This window comes from Tachyglossus aculeatus, chromosome 17 (genome assembly GCF_015852505.1).
Source record: "Tachyglossus aculeatus isolate mTacAcu1 chromosome 17, mTacAcu1.pri, whole genome shotgun sequence".
NCBI lineage: Eukaryota > Metazoa > Chordata > Mammalia > Monotremata > Tachyglossidae > Tachyglossus > Tachyglossus aculeatus.
Window position 1 is genome coordinate 56,977,746 of NC_052082.1, and position 16,112 is coordinate 56,993,857.

General features: G+C 50.7%; 2 protein-coding genes across 3 annotated transcripts in view; one reads left to right on the forward strand and one right to left on the reverse strand.

Annotated features, from left to right (window-relative positions):
• The window catches only part of STYXL1 (serine/threonine/tyrosine interacting like 1), a 36,915-nt gene extending 36,118 nt beyond the window's left edge, over positions 1-797 (reverse strand). For both annotated transcript variants that reach the window (XM_038759560.1, XM_038759561.1), the window contains exon 1: positions 501-797. The gene's annotated coding sequence lies outside the window, so the exon portion shown is untranslated. The remainder of the gene's footprint in view (positions 1-500) is intronic.
• Positions 744-14,913, forward strand: MDH2 (malate dehydrogenase 2). The gene is made up of 9 exons (XM_038759562.1): positions 744-869; positions 4,806-4,974; positions 6,484-6,567; positions 7,229-7,338; positions 8,223-8,348; positions 8,533-8,610; positions 9,922-10,021; positions 11,317-11,468; positions 14,615-14,913. Exons 1-9 carry the CDS (start codon positions 804-806, stop codon positions 14,744-14,746), a joined length of 1,017 nt encoding a protein of 338 aa, XP_038615490.1. The 5' UTR covers positions 744-803; the 3' UTR covers positions 14,747-14,913.
• Positions 14,914-16,112: the final 1,199 nt, after the last annotated feature.

The window sequence follows — 16,112 nt, forward strand, 5'->3', positions numbered from 1 at the left end:
CTTCTCTGGGCCTCAGTTCCCTCAACTGTGAAATGGGGATGAAGGCTGTGGGACAACCTGATGACCTTGTATCCCCTCCCAGCGCTTAGAACAGTGCTTGGCACATAGTAAGCACTTAACAAAACCCACCATTATTATTCTTCTTCTCTTGGCCTCAGTTCCCTCAGCTGTGAAATGGGGATGAAGGCTGTGGGACAACCTGATGACCTTGTATCCCCTCCCAGTGCTTAGACTAGTGCTTAGCACATAGTAAGCGCTTAACAAAATCCACCATTATTATTATTATTCTTCTCTGGGCCTCAGTTCCCTCAGCTGTGAAATGGGGATGAAGGCTGTGGGACAACCTGATGACCTTGTATCCCCTCCCAACGCTTACAACAGTGCTTGGCACATAGTAAGCGCTTAGCAAATGTTATTATTATTATTATTGTCTTCTTTGCCCACCCCCCGCTTTCCATCCTTCCCCTACGCCATCTTCCCCTGGGCCGCCCAGGCCTTACGCTCGGCCTCCCCGCCGTCGCCTCAGCATCCGGTTGCTATGGTTTCGACGCTCCGGCGTTGCCAACTCTCGCGAGATTATGTCCCGGCAAGGGCGTGATGGAGGGGAGCGAGAGGTGGAGGGGGCGAGGGCTAGTCTCGCGAGACTGGGAGGGGGGCGAGGGCTAATCTCGCGAGATTGGAGAGGGGGCCATAGCGGTGCAGGTGGGGATGGGGGTCAAATCTCGCGTGGTTTGGCGCTACAGGCTGCAGTAGTGGAGGTCGTTGGAGTCACAGGCCTCTTCTTGCTCCGCACTCGCCCGGCCATGCTGTCCTCCTTCGCCCGCCCCGCCGCCCTCGCCCTCCGCCGCGGCCTCACCACCTCGGCCCAGGTGATAATAAATAGGTCGCACCCTCTCGAGGCCGCAGGGCAGGGGGAGAATCCATCCGCGGGCCGCGGGGGGAGTCGGGGGTAAATGGACCAGTCCACCGCGGGAAGGGGGGGGGGAAGAGGGTGTCAGGGATAAATGGATCAGTCCACGGGCGGGGAATGGATTACTGTTATCTATTATTGTTATTATTATGATTGTCAGTCCGCGGGTGGAATGTGTCTCACGCCGGGGGGGGGTTGGGGGGGGAGAATGGATCCGCCCACGGGTGACAGGTGTCCCTCGGGGAATGGATCCGTCCATAGTGGGGGTGTCGAGGGGAAATGGGTCGGTCCACGAGGGGGCGTGTCAAGGGGAAATGGATCAGTCCACGGGTGTGTGGGGGGGTGTCATTATCATCATCATCATCATCAATCGTATTTATTGAGCGCTTACTATGTGCAGAGCACTGTACTAAGCGCTTGGGAAGTACAAATTGGCAACATCTAGAGACAGTCCCTATCCAACAGTGGGCTCACAGTCTAAAAGGGGGAGACAGAGAACAAAACCAAACATACTAACAAAATAAAAGAAATAGAATAGATGTGTACAAATAAAATAAATAAATAGAGAAATAAATATGTACAAACATATATACATCTATACAGGTGCTGTGGGGAAGGGAAGGAGGTAAGATGGGGGGGGATGGAGAGGGGTGTCAAGGGGAAATGGATCAGTCCACGGGTGTGGGGGGGGTGCCAGCGCTTAGAACAGTGCTTTGCACATAGTAAGCGCTTAATTGCCATTTTGAAGGGGAAATGGATCAGTCCACGGGTGCGTGTGTGGGAGGGGTGTCAACGCTTAGAACAGTGCTCAGCGCTTAGAGCAGTGCTTTGCATATAGTAAGCGCTTAATTGCCATTATGAAGGGGAAATGGATCAGTCCACGGGTGTGTGTGGGGGGGTGTCAGCGCTCAGAACAGTGCTCAGCGCTTAGAACAGTGCTTTGCACATAGTAAGCGCTTAATAAATGCCATTATTATTAAGGGGAAATGGATCAGTCCACGGGTGCGTGTGTGGGAGGGGTGTCAACGCTTAGAACAGTACTCAGCGCTTAGAGCAGTGCTTTGCATATAGTAAGCGCTTAATTGCCATTATGAAGGGGAAATGGATCAGTCCACGGGTGTGTGTGGGGGGGTGTCAGCGCTCAGAACAGTGCTCAGCGCTTAGAACAGTGCTTTGCACATAGTAAGCGCTTAATAAATGCCATTATTATTAAGGGGAAATGGATCAGTCCACGGGTGGGTGGGGGTGCCAGCGCTTAGAACAGTGCTTTGCACATAGTAAGCGCATAATAAATGCTATTATTATTAAGGGGAAATGGATCGGTCCACGGGTCGGGGGGGGTGACAAGGTAAAATAGATCAGTCCACGGGTGGGTGGGGGGGTGTCAGGGGGGAATGGATCAGTCCACGGGTGTAGGGGGGTGCCAGCGCTTAGAACAGTGCTCAGCGTTTAGAGCAGTGCTTTGCACATAGTGTTTAATAAATGCCATTATTATTAAGGGGAAGTGGATCAGTCCACGGGTGGGGGGGTGTTAGGGAGAAATGGATCAGTCCACGGGTGTGTGGGGGGGGGTGTCAGGGGGAAATGGATCAGTCCACGGGTGTGGGGATTAGGGGAAAATGTATCAGTCCACGGGTGTGTGTGTGGGGGGGGGGTGCCAGCGTTTAGGACAGTGTTCAGCGCTTAGAGCAGTGCTTTGCACATAGTAAGCGCTTAATAAATGCCATTATAATTATTAAGGGGAAATGGATCAGTCCACAGGTGTGTGTTGGGGGGTGTCAGGGGGAAATGGATCAGTCCACGGGTGTGGGGGGTGCCAGTGCTTAGAACAGTGCTCAGCGCTTAGAACAGTGCTTTGCACATAGTAAGCGCTTAATAAATGCCATTATTATTAAGGGGAAAGGAATAGGTCCACGCGTGGGGGGGGGTGACGGGGAAATGGATCAGTCCACGGGGGGGTGGGAGGGTGTCAGGGGGAAATGGATCAGTCCATGACTGTGTGGGGGGTGTGTCAGCGCTTAGAACAGTGCTTTGCACATAGTAAGCGCTTAATAAATGCCATTATTATTAAGGGGAAATGGTTCAGTCCACGGGTTGGGGGTTGTCGGGGAAATGGATCAGTCCACGGTGGGGGGGGGTGTCAGGGGGAAATGGGTCAGTCCACGGGTGTGTGTTGGGGGTGCCAGCGCTTAGAGCAGTGCTTTGCACATAGTAAGCGCATAGTAAATGCCATTATTATTATTAAGGGGAAATGGATCAGTCCACGGGTGGGGGGGGGGAGTGTCAGGGGGAAATGGATCAGTCCACGGGTGGGGGGTTGTCAGGGGAAATGGATCAGTCCACGGGGGGGGGTTGTCAGGGGGAAATGGATCAGTCCACGGGGCGGGGGTGTCAGGAGAAATGGATCAGTCCAGGGGGTGGGGGGGTGTCAAGGATAAATGGATCAGTCCACGGGTGTGTGTGGGGGGCGGGGGGGATGGATGAGTTGCTGCCAAGGTGAAGCATTGCGGCCTAGCTGGTAGAGCTGAGGCCTCTCGGAGACAGGACCCCTGGTTTCCAATAATAAAATAAAAATAAAATGATGGCATTTGTTAAGCGCTTACTATGTGCCAAGCACTGTTCTAAGCGCTGGGGGGGATACAAGGTAATCAGGTTGTCCCATGTGGGGCTCACAGTCTTCACCCCCATTATATAGATGAGGGAACTGAGGCCCACTGAAGTGACTTGCCCAAAGTCACACAGCAGGCAAGGGGCGGAGGCGGGATTAGAACCCACAACCTCCGACTCCCAAGCCCGGGCTCTTTCCACAGAGCCACGCTGCTTCTCTGATCCCTGCCTGCCGGGTGAAAGAGCACACGCCTGAAAGTCCGAGGACCTGGGTTTTAATCCCGGCTCCGCCACTTCAATCAATCAATCGTATTTATTGAGCGCTTGCTGTGTGCAGAGCACTGTACTAAGCGCTTGGGAAGTCCAAGTTAGCAACATCTAGAGACGGTCCTTACCCAACAGTGGGCTCACAGTCTAGAAGGGGAATAGATACAAGCTAATGAGGTTGTCCAACGTGGGGCTCACAGTCCTCATCCCCGTTGTCCAGATGAGAGAACTGAGGCACAGAGGAGTGAAGTGACTTACCCAAGGTCCCCCGGCAGAGGGGTGGCGGAGTCAGAATTAGAACCCGGGTCCTTCTGACTCCCACCAGGCTGTGTGGCTTCTGTAAGCGCCTCCCATCCTCCCTGTTCCCCTTTTTGGTATATAAGGGAATCAATCAACCAATCATATTTATTGAGCGCTTACTGTGTGCAGAGCACTGTACTAAGCGCTGGGGAAGTACAAGTCGGCAACACATAGAGACAGTCCCTACCCAACAGCGGGCTCACAGTCTAGAAGGGGGAGATGGAGAACAAAACCAAACATACTAACAAAATAAAATAAATAGAATAGATATGTACAAGTAAGATAAATAAATAGAGTAATAAATATGTACAAACATATATACAGGTGCTGTGGGGAAGGGAACAAGGTAAGATGGGGGGATGGAGAGGGGGACGAGGGGGAGAGGAAGGAAGAGGCTCAGTGTGGGAAGGCCTCCTGGAGGAGGTGAGCTCTCAGTAGGGCCTTGAAGGGAGGAAGAGAGCGAGCTTGGCAGATGGGCAGAGGGAGGGCATTCCGGGCCCGGGGGAGGACGTGGGCCGGGGGTCGATGGCGGGAAGGGTGAGAACGAGGCACGGGGAGGAGATTAGCAGTGGCAGAGGAGCGGAGGGTGCAGGCTGGGCTGGAGAAGAGAGAAGGGAGGTGAGGTAGGAGGGGGCGAGGTGATGGACAGCCTTGAAGCCCAGGGTGAGGAGTTTCTGCCTGATGAACCCTTCTCAGGCCCCATCTCCGTGTTTCGTTCCAGAACCATGCTAAAGTGGCCGTGCTGGGGGCCGCGGGCGGCATCGGGCAGCCCCTCTCCCTCCTCCTGAAGAACAGCCCCTTGGTGAGCCGCCTGACCCTGTATGACATCGCTCACACGCCCGGGGTAGCAGCCGACCTGAGCCACATCGAGACCCGAGCCATTGTGAAAGGTAGCGTGACCTCGTCTTCCTTTTTTTTTTGAAACTATTAAGCGCTTACTACGTGCCGGCCACTGTACCAAGCACTGGGGTGGACCCAAGTCAATCGGGACTGACTTCTAGCCTGTGAGCCCACTGTTGGGTAGGGACCGTCTCTATATGTTGCCAACTTGGACTTCCCAAGCGCTTAGTACGGTGCTCTGCACACAGTAAGCGCTCAGTAAATACGATTGAATGAATGAATGAATCAGGATAGGCATCACGCGGCTCGCAGTCTTCGTCCCCGTTGGCTGGCTGAGGGAACCGTGGCCCAGATCAATCAATCAATCGTATTTATTGAGCGCTTACTGTGTGCAGAGCACTGTACTAAGCGCTTGGAAAGTCCAAGTTGGCAACATATGGAGACAGTCCCTACCCAACAGTGGGCTCACAGTCTAAAAGGGGGAGACAGAGCAAAACCAAACACACTAACAAAATAAAATAAATAGAATAGATATGTACAGGTAAAATAAATAGAGTAATAAATATATACAAACATATATACATATATACAAGTGCTGTGGGGAAGGAGTGAATTGACTAATAATAATAATAATGATGGCATTTATTAAGCGCTTACTATGTGCAAAGCACTGTTCTAAGCACTGGGGAGGTTACAAGGTGATCAGGTTGTCCCCCCGGGGGGCTCACAGTCTTCATCCCCATTTTCCAGATGAGGGAACTGAGGCTCAGAGAAGTGAAGTGACTTGCCCAAAGTCACACAGCGGACAAGTGGAGCCGGGATTTGAACCCCTGACCTCTGACTCCAAAGCCCGGGCTCTTTCTACTGAGCCACGCAGCTTCTCACGAGCACTAGATCTTTCACTGCAATCAATCAATCAATCAATCAATCGTATTTATTGAGTGCTTACTGTGTGCAGAGCACTGTACTACTGCAGACGCTCAGACCGAGTTGCGACTAGGGAGACACGTAGCTTTCTGCCCCGAGGAGAACACGGTCTGTCCCTCGGTCAACCTGAGTCCGCTCACCTGTATATATGTTTGTACATATTTATTACTTTATTTATTTATTTATTTTACTTGTACATATCTATTCTATTTATTTCATTTTGTTAGTATGTTTGGTTTTGTTCTCTGTCTCCCCCTTTTAGACTGTGAGCCCACTGTTGTTGGGTAGGGACTGTCTCTAGATGTTGCCAACTTGGACTTCCCAAGCGCTTAGTACAGTGCTCTGCACACAATAAGCGCTGAATAAATACGATTGATGATGATGAATAACCGGCGGTGGCGACGGGACTCTCGGAAAGCAAATAAAGCCTTACCTTCGTCGTCAGCGGTACGTACCGTAGGCCGGCAGGCAGAGCGGGGCCCTAAAAGCGCATCGTCCAGGGGACCTCTGTGATTTGGGGCCTCTCTTGTCCCCGAAGCAACTTGTAGTGGTCTGTCTACAGGTGGTCCGCAGCCGTGTATCGTGTCGGCTTCGGCGGGGGGAGTTTGAAGTTGACTTCTGTCTTTCCTCAGGCTACCTGGGACCGGAGCAGCTGCCCGACTGCTTGAAAGGCTGCGACGTGGTGGTGATTCCTGCGGGAGTCCCCCGAAAGCCAGGTGGGGGTTTGGGGCGGGGGCTCCCCCTCTCCCACACTTCACGCCGACCCCCTCCACGTGCGAATTCACCTCCTCCAGGAGGCCTTCCCAGCCTGAGCCCCTTCCTTCCTCTCCCCCTCTCCATCCCCCCCACCTTACCTCCTTCCCTTCCCCACAGCACCTGTATATATGTATATATGCTTGTACATATTTATTACTCTATTTATTTTAGTTGTACATATCTATTCTATTTTATTTTGCAGTACGTTTGGCTTTGTCTCCCCCTTTTAGACTGTGAGCCCACTGTTGGGTAGGGACTGTCTCTTACTGCACATAGTAAGCGCTCAATAAATACGAATGATGATGATATATATATATATATATATGTGTCTGTACATATATGTTGCCAATTTGTACTTCCCAAGCGCTTAGTCCAGTGCTCTGCACACAGTAAGCGCTCAATCAATACGATTGATGATGATGATGATGAATTCCCCTCAGCGCGGTGGGTGACTGCCTTGGGCCCTTTGGGTTGGGGTCCGCCCCCGATGACAAGGCAGGGGAGAGGTCCCCCTCCCAGCACGCACGAGGTAACCGGGCTTCCGAGCTCCCAGCGGAGAGGGAAGGTCTTCTCCGGCTTGCTCCGGGCCCGCTCCGGATTGACCCGCTTGGCCGTCCCCAGGCATGACCCGGGACGACCTCTTCAACACCAACGCGACCATCGTGGCCACCTTGGCGGCCGCCTGCGCCCAGCACTGCCCGGAAGCCACGGTCTGCATCATCGCTAACCCGGTAAGCACCCCCTCTCCCCCAGCCCCTTCCCAGGAGGACGGAAAACCTACAACAGCGGAACCGTTAGGGTGTGGGCCGGAAACCGGCCGTCAATCAATCAATCAGTCGTATTTACTGAGCGCTTACTGTGTGCGGAGCACTGGGCTAAGCGCTTGGGAAGTCCAAGTTGGCAACATATGGAGACGGTCCCCACCCAACAGTGGGCTCACAGTCTAAAAGGGGGAGGCAGAGAACAAAGCCAAACATACTAACAAAATAAAATAGAATAGATATGTACAAGTAAAATAAATAGAGTAATAAATATGTACATCATCATCATCAACCGTATTTATTGAGCGCTTACTATGTGCAGAGCACTGTACTAAGCGCTTGGGAAGTACAAATTGGCAACATATATGTACAGACATATATATATATATATCATCATCAATCGTATTTTTTGAGTGCTTACTATGTGCAGAGCACTGTACTAAGCGCTTGGGAAGTACAAATTGGCAACATATATGTACAGACATATATATATATATATATATATAGATAGATAGATAGATAGATAGATTTATATATAAACAGCGTGGCTCAGTGGAAGGAGCCCGGGCTTTGGAGTCAGAGTGCATGGGTTCAAATCCCAGCTCTGCCAACTGTCAGCTGTGTGACTTTGGGCAAGTCACTTCACTTCTCTGGGCCTCAGTTCCCCCATCTGGAAAATGAGGATTAATACTGTGAGCCCCCCGTGGGACAACCTGATCACCTTGTAACCTCGCCAGCGCTTAGAACAGTGCTTTGCACAGAGTAAGCGCGTAATAAATACCATCATTATTATTATTATTATTACGAGTGAATGAATGAAGGAGGGACAGTGACTTCCCCGTTGGCCTCCCCAGGTCAACTCCACCATCCCGATCACGTCAGAGGTTTTCAAGAAGCACGGCGTGTACAACCCCAACAAGATCTTCGGCGTGACCACCCTGGACATCGTCCGGGCCAACACCTTCGTGGCCGAACTCAAGGTGAGCCGATCCTGTCGCCGGTGGTTTTCTCAGTGTCAGGCCTAGTGGGACGGAGACGGGTGGCGGGGGCTCTTTGGCTGGTTCACGGAGGGCAGCCCGGGAAATTCCCGGGGTCGGGAGAGGGGGCTTTGTACGCGAGTTCCACCCCAACGATGAACCTGTGCCGTTGCCCTTCGTCTTCCAGGGCTTGGATCCGGCCCGAGTCAACGTTCCCGTCATCGGCGGCCACGCGGGGAAGACTATCATTCCCCTCATCTCCCAGGTGCGGGGGATCCGAAGGGCCCCGGGGGGACAGGGGAACGGTAGTAGTACCTGAATGTACACCAAAGGCGGCCAGTAAGTGCCCTGCCCCGGCCGACGTCTGTCTGATAGAGCGTTGTGGCCTAGGGCGAGTCACCTTGTTGTGCCTTGGCGACCCCATCTGTAAAACGGGCATTAAGAGCGTGAACCCCGTGTGGGACGGGGACTGCGTCCATCCCGATATGCTCGTCTCCACCCCTGCGCGTAGTGCAGTACCTTCGGAGAAGCAGCGTGGCTCAGGGGAAAGAGCCCGGGCTTTGGAGTCAGAGGTCGTGGGTTCAAATGCCGGCTCTGCCAGTTGCCAGCTGTGTGACCTTGGGCAAGTCGCTTCACTTCTGCGGGCCTCGGTTCCCTCATCTGGAAAATGGGGGTGAAGACTGTGAGCCCCCTGTGGGACCACCTGATCGCCTTGTAAACTCCCCAGTGCTTAGAACAGTGCTTTGCACGTTCAATCGTATTTATTGAGCGCTTACTGTATGCAGAGCACTGTACTAAGCGCTTTGGAAGTCCAAGTTGGCAACATATAGAGATGCTTCCTACTCAACAGCAGCCCCACAGTCTAGAAGGGGGAGACAGAGAACAAAATAAAACATATTAACGAAATAAAATAGAGTAAATATGTACAAATAAAATAAATAAATGGAGTAATAAATACATACAAACATATATACAGGTGCTGTGGGGAGGGGAAGGAGGTAAGGCGGGGAGGATGGAGGGGGAGAGGAAGGATGGGGCTCAATCTGGAGGAGGTGAGCTCTCAGTAGGGCCTTGAAGCGCATAGTAAGCGCTTAATAATCAATCGTATTTATTGAGCGCTTACTGTGTGCAGAGCACTGTACTAAGCGCTTGGGAAGTACAAGTTGGCAACGTAAATAATAATAAATACCATCATCATTATTATTATTAAGACCAAGAGGCAATACGTTCCTTGCCCACAGGGTCCTTCTACCTGAACGGAGAGGGGAAGGGGGCTGCCATTCATCCCCCTCGAGCCCCGGGGTCGGATGAGCCCAGGGTGATGCCAGGACACCCGCTCTATGAATGGAAAGCAAGCGCTTAGTACAGCGCTCTGCACATAGTAAGCGCTCAATAAATACGATTGATTGATTGATTGGAAAATCCCTGGGGCTGAAATAACAGTGCCGAGAAGGGGCGTCTAGTTGTCCAACAGTGTAGGTGGAGGGCGTGGGAGGGAGTAAATATTGGCCACTGGCGCTCTTATGATAACCAAGCTGGGGCGGGGGCGGCCCCTGACCTGCTCTTCCTTTTTCAGTGTACCCCGAAAGTCGACTTCCCTCAGGACCAGCTAACAGCCCTCACGGGCCGAATCCAGGAAGCCGGGACGGAAGTGGTCAAGGCTAAAGCCGGAGCAGGTGGGTCCCAAGGGGGCGGCCCGGGCAATCAATCAATCAATCAATCAATCGTATTTATCGAGAGCTTACTGTGTGCAGAGCACTGTACCGAGCGCTTGGGAAGTCCAAGTTGGCAACGTATAGAGACGGTCCCGACCCAGCAGCCAGCTCACAGTCTAGAAGGGGGAGACAGAGAACAAAACCAAACATATTAACAAAATAAAATAAATAGAATAGATGTGTACAAGTAAAATAAATAAATAGAGTAATAAATACATACAAACATATGCAGGTGCTTTGGGGAAGGGAAGGAGGTAAGGCAGGGGGGATGGAGAGGGGGAGGAGGGGGAGAGGAAGGAGGGGGCTCAGTCTGGGAAGACCTCCAGGGCATAAATACGATTGAATGAGCCCCCTCCTTCCTCTCCTCATCCCCCCCGCCTTACCTCCTTCCCCTCCCCACAGCACCTGTATATACGGATAGATGTTTGTACGTATTTATTACTCTATTTTACTTGTACATATTTATTCTATTTATTTTATTTTGTTAATGTGTTTTGTCGTCTGTCTCCCCCTTCTAGCCTGTGAGCCCGCTGTTGGGTAGGGACCGTCTCTAGAGGTTGCCAACTTGGACTTCCCAAGCGCTTAGTCCAGTGCTCTGCACACAGTAAGCGCTCAATAAATATGATTGAATGAATGAAAGAGAGGGCATGGACCCCGGGGCCCGAGGCGAACGGTTTGGCGTAGTTAAAGCCCTCCAAGGGGCATAGTGACTGACCCCAGGCCTCAGACCAGACTCCAATCAATCAAATGTATTTATTGAGCACTTACGGTGTGCAGAGCACTGTACTAAGCGCTTGGGAAGTACAAGTTGGCAACATATAGAGACAGTCCCTACCCAACAGTGGGCTCAGTGCTCTGCACGCAGTAAGCGCTCAATAAATACAATTGATGATGATAAAAGGGCTCACAGGCGGCCAGTTCATCTCGAGAGCGGAGAGTGGTCTGGCTCATTCATTCATTCATTCGTATTTATTGAGCGCTTACTGTGTGCACAGCACTGTACTAAGCGCTTGGGAAGTCCAAGTCGGCAACATCTAGAGACGGTCCCTACCCAACCGCGGGCTCACAGTCTAGAAGGGGGAGACAGACGACAACACAAAGCAGGCCAACGGGTGTCAAAATAGAACAAATAGAATTACAGCTTGAGCGCCTAGGCTCCCCCGGAGGGGTCCCGTCCACGGGTCTGTGTGGGTTTCCGTCCGGCCCCCCGACCCGCTGGCCCCTTCGCCCCCGCTGACCTGGTCTCACGCCCGCAGGGTCCGCCACGCTGTCCATGGCCTACGCCGGGGCTCGCTTCGTCTTCTCCGTGGTGGACGCCCTGAACGGCCGGGAGGGCGTCGTGGAGTGTTCCTTCGTCCGGTCTGAAGAAACGGAGTGCTCCTATTTCTCCACGCCTCTGCTGCTTGGGGTAGGTGTGGGGGCAGGGGTCACCGGCTCCAGGACAGCTGGAAAAGCCCCTGGGATTCATTCGAGCGTATTTATTGAGCGCTTACTGCGTGCAGAGCACTGTATAAAATTCCACCTCGAAGGAGGCTGAGTATTATTCATCCTGGGAGCCCCTTCCTTCCTCTCCCCCTCGTCCCCCTCTCCATCCCCCCATCTTACCTCCTTCCCTTCCCCACAGCACCTGTATATATGGATATATGCTTGTACATATTTATTACTCATTTATTTTACGTGTACATATCTATCCTATTCATTTTATTTTGTCGGTATGTTTGGTTTTGTTCTCTGTCTCCCCCTTTTAGACTGTGAGCCCACTGTTGGGTAGGGACTGTCTCTATGTGTTGCCAATTTGGACTTCCCAAGCGCTTAGTACAGTGCTCTGCACATAGTAAGCGCTCAATAAATACGATTGATGATGATGATGATGAGAAGCAGCGTGGCTTAGCGGAAAGAGCCCGGGCTTTGGAGTCAGAGGTCGGGGGTTCAAATCCCAGCTCCGCCAGTTGTCAGCTGTGTGACTGTGGGCAAGTCACTTCGCTTCTCTGGGCCTCAGTTCCCTCATCTGGAAAATGGGGATTAAGACTGAGCCCCCTGTGGGACAATCAGATCACTTTGTCACCTCCCCAGCGCTTAGAACAGTGCTTTGCACATTTTAAGCGCTTAACAAATGCCATCATTATTATTATTATATTATTATTATTAGGTTTTAAAAAAAAGGGTGGTGCCCACGACAATCTTGCCTCTCCGGAGGATGGTAAACTTGGCAGCCAGACCCCCAGCCGTCCCGCGTGACACAGAACCTTCTAGGGCGAAACAGACGGATCAGGAAGTGCGTTTATTGAGCGCTTCCTATGTGCGGAGCACTGTACTGAGCGCTTGGGAGAATGCAGTGCAGCAGAATGGGCAGCCCCTTTCCCGGCCTTATCACGGGCCGAGCTGAGTTAGAAGGCTTGAAGCCCAAAGGAGTTGAGCCCTTATTGGGTGCCAAGCGCTGTGCTAAGCGCTGGGGTAGATAGCAGCTTATCAGATTAGACGCTGATCCTGACTCGCGTGAGGCTCACAGTCTAATCAGGGGGAAGAACAGGTGTTGGATCCCCATTTTATAGATGAGGAAACCAAGGCACGGAGAAGGTAGGGGGGGTCACAGAGGCAGAGTCGGGATTAGAACCCGGGTCCACTGACTCCCAGATTCACGCTCTTCCCACTAGGCCACACTGCTTCGACAATAATAATAATAGCATTTATTAAGCGCTTACTATGTGCAAAGCACTGTTCTAAGCACTGGGGAGGTTACAATCAATCAATCAATCGTATTGAGCGCTTACTGTGTGCAGAGCACTGTACTAAGCGCTTGGGAAGTACAAGTCGGCAACACATAGAGACAGTCCCTACCCAACAGCGGGCTCACAGTCTAGAAGGGGGAGACAGACAACAAAACAAAACATACTAGCAAAATAAAATAAATAGAATAGATATGTACAAATAAATAAAGTAATAAATATGTACAAACATATATACATATACATCATCCATGATGATGATGGTATTTGGTAAGCGCTTACTATGTGCCAACCACTGTTCCAAGCACCGGGGGAGATAACAAGGCCATCAGGTTGTCCCACTGTGAGCCCCACAAGGGACAACCTGCTTACCCTGTATTTACCCTAGCGCTTAAAACGGTGCTTGGCATATAGTCAACGCTTAATCAATCAATCAATTGTATTTATTGAGCGCTTAATGTGTGCAGAGCACTGTACTAAGCAAGTTGGCAACAGAACTGCTTAACAAATCCATACCTATCATTATCCCATGTGCGGCTCACAGTCATCACCCCCATTTTCCAGATGCGGTAACTGAGGCAAAGAGAAGCGAAGCGACTTGCCCAAAGGCACAGAGGTTGTCTCACGAGGGGCTCACAGTCTTCATCCCCATTTTACAGATGAGGGAACTGAGGCCCAGAGGAGTTCTCTTACCAGGGGCCCGGGCCCAGACAGTAGCAGCCAGTCTAACGGGTATTTGGGTATCGCCCCCCGTGCCCCCAGATTAGCGTGAAGGGGCCCACTGTATAAACAACCACAGGTTTATAATTTAAGAGAGCCCCCATGAAGAATCCTCCACCAAAGCCATGGCCATCTTTCCCAGAAATGCCTAAGCCCTCCCTTCCCTAAAAAATCAATCAATCGTATTTATTGAGCGCTTACTGTGTGCAGAGCACTGTACTAAGCGCTTGGGAAGTACAAGTTGGCAACATGTAGAGACAGTCCCTACCCAACAGCGGGCTCACAGTCTAAAAGACTAAACCCTAAACCCTCCTGCCGGCTCCCGATCCCTGCCATTGCCGTAGGGAAGCAGTGTGGCTCAGTGGAAAGAGCCCGGGCTTTGGAGTCAGAGGTCATGGGTTCAAATCATCATCATCATCAATCGTGTTTATTGAGCGCTTACTATGTGCAGAGCACTGTACTAAGCGCTTGGGAAGTCCAAATTGGCAACACATAGAGACAGTCCCTACCCAACAGTGGGCTCACAGTCTAAAAGGGGGAGACAGAGAACAAAACCAAACATACTAACAAAATAAAATAAATAGAATAGATATGTACAAATAAATTAAATAAATAGAGTAAAAAAATATGTACAAACATATATACATATATACAGGTGCTGTGGGGAAGGGAGGGAGGTAAGATGGGGGGATGGAGAGGGACACGAGGGGGAGAGGAAGGAAGGGGCTCAGTCTGGGAAGGCCTCCTGGAGGAGATCCTGGAGGAAATCCTGCCGGCTCCTCCAACTCAGCCATGTGGCTTTGGGCAAGTCACTTCACTTCTCTGGGCCTCAGTTCCCTCGTCTGTCAAATGGGGATTAAAGCTGTGAGCCCCCCGTGGGACAACCTGATCACCTTGTAAGCTCCCCAGCGCTTAGAATAGTGTTTTGCACATAGTAAGCATTTAAATACCATTATTATTATTATTATTATTATGGGTGAGGCCCGGCAGGATCCGGAACCCCGGCTTGACCTTCATTTGAGGTGGCGTCTTCTCTCCCTCCCTCCTTTGCACATAGTAAGCGCTTAATAAATGCCATCATTATTATTATTATTATTCCACCTTCCAGAAAAAGGGCATCGAGAAGAACCTGGGCATGGGCAAGCTCTCTCCTTTCGAAGAGAAGATGGTGGCCGAGGCCATCCCGGAGCTGAAAGCGTCCATCAAGAAAGGCGAGGATTTCGTGAAGAACATGAAATGAGACGGTGCTTCGGGAAAGGGGCGGCCGTTTTCCTTAATTTATTTCGGCATCACGTCACTTTTAAAGACAAGCGCGGGTGCGAGGCTTTTGCATTAAGGAAGTTACTGTATTAACAGATGATCACCCCCTCAAAATTATGTCAATAAAGCAGCTGTGATTTTTTTGTGGGGGGGCTCACCTTACCTTACCCTAATCTCACCGCCGACAACCAGCCAGGGACGCTGTAGTGGAAACTTCCTCTTTCATTCATTCATTCATTCAATCGTATTTATTGAGGGCTTACTGTGTGCAGAGCACTGTACTAAGCGCTTGGGAAGTCCAAGTTGGCAACATCTAGAGACGGTCCCTACCCAGCAGTGGGTTCACAGTCTAGAAGGGGGAGACAGACAACAAAACAAAACATATTAACAAAATAAAAAATAGAATAAATATGTACAAATAAAATAGAGTAATAAATACATACAAACATATATTCATTCATTCAATCGTATTTATTGAGCGCTTACTGTGTGCAGAGCACTGTACTAAGCGCTTGGGAAGTCCAAGTTGGCAACATCTAGAGACGGTCTCGTCCGTCTAGCATCTGCCCACATTGGGGGGTGGGATCTTAGACCCTAACCCCCTCCTCTTCCATAACACACATAATTAATAATAATGGCATTTGTTAAGCGCTTACGGTGTGCAAAGCACTGTTCTAAGCGCTGGGGGTGGTGGGGGGGGGCGATACAAGGTCTGCAGGATGTCCCACATAGGGCTCACAGTCTTAATCCCCATTTTACAGATGAGGTAACTGAGGTACAGAGAAGTGAAGCAACTTGCCCAAAGTCACACAATCAATCGTATTTATTAAGCGCTTACTGTGTGCAGAGCACTGGACTAAGCGCTTGGGAAGTCCAAGTTGGCAACCTCTAGAGACGGTCCCTACCCAACAGTGGGCTCACAGTCTAGAAGAAGGGGGAGACAGAAAACAAAACATATTAACAAAATAAAATAGAATAAATATGTACAAATAAAATAGAGTAATAAATACATACAAACATATTCCTTCAACATTAACAAAATAAAATAGAATAAATATGTACAAAGTCATAAATACATACAAACATTCAATCATTTATTGAGCACTTACTGTGTGCACAGCACTGTACTAAGCGCTTGGGAAGTCCAAGTTGGCAACATCTAGAGAAGGTCTCTTCCCTTTAGCACCTGCCAACAGTGGGGGTGGGATCTTAGACCCTAACCCCTTCCCATAACACAATTAATAATGACATTTGTTAAGCGCTTATGGTGTGCATATGGTGCACATATTGTGTTCTAAGCATTGGCGGGGGGGTTGATACAAGGTCTGCAGGTTGTCCCACATAGG

Excerpts from the sequence above, each read along its gene's own strand:
- MDH2 (XM_038759562.1), top strand. The coding sequence starts at position 804 with ATGCTGTCCTCCTTCGCCCGCCCCGCCGCCCTCGCCCTCCGCCGCGGC. Across the intron at positions 6,568-7,228 it reads GGGAGTCCCCCGAAAGCCAG|GCATGACCCGGGACGACCTC; the intron begins GTGGGGGTTTGG and ends GGCCGTCCCCAG. Across the intron at positions 8,611-9,921 it reads TCATTCCCCTCATCTCCCAG|TGTACCCCGAAAGTCGACTT; the intron begins GTGCGGGGGATC and ends TTCCTTTTTCAG.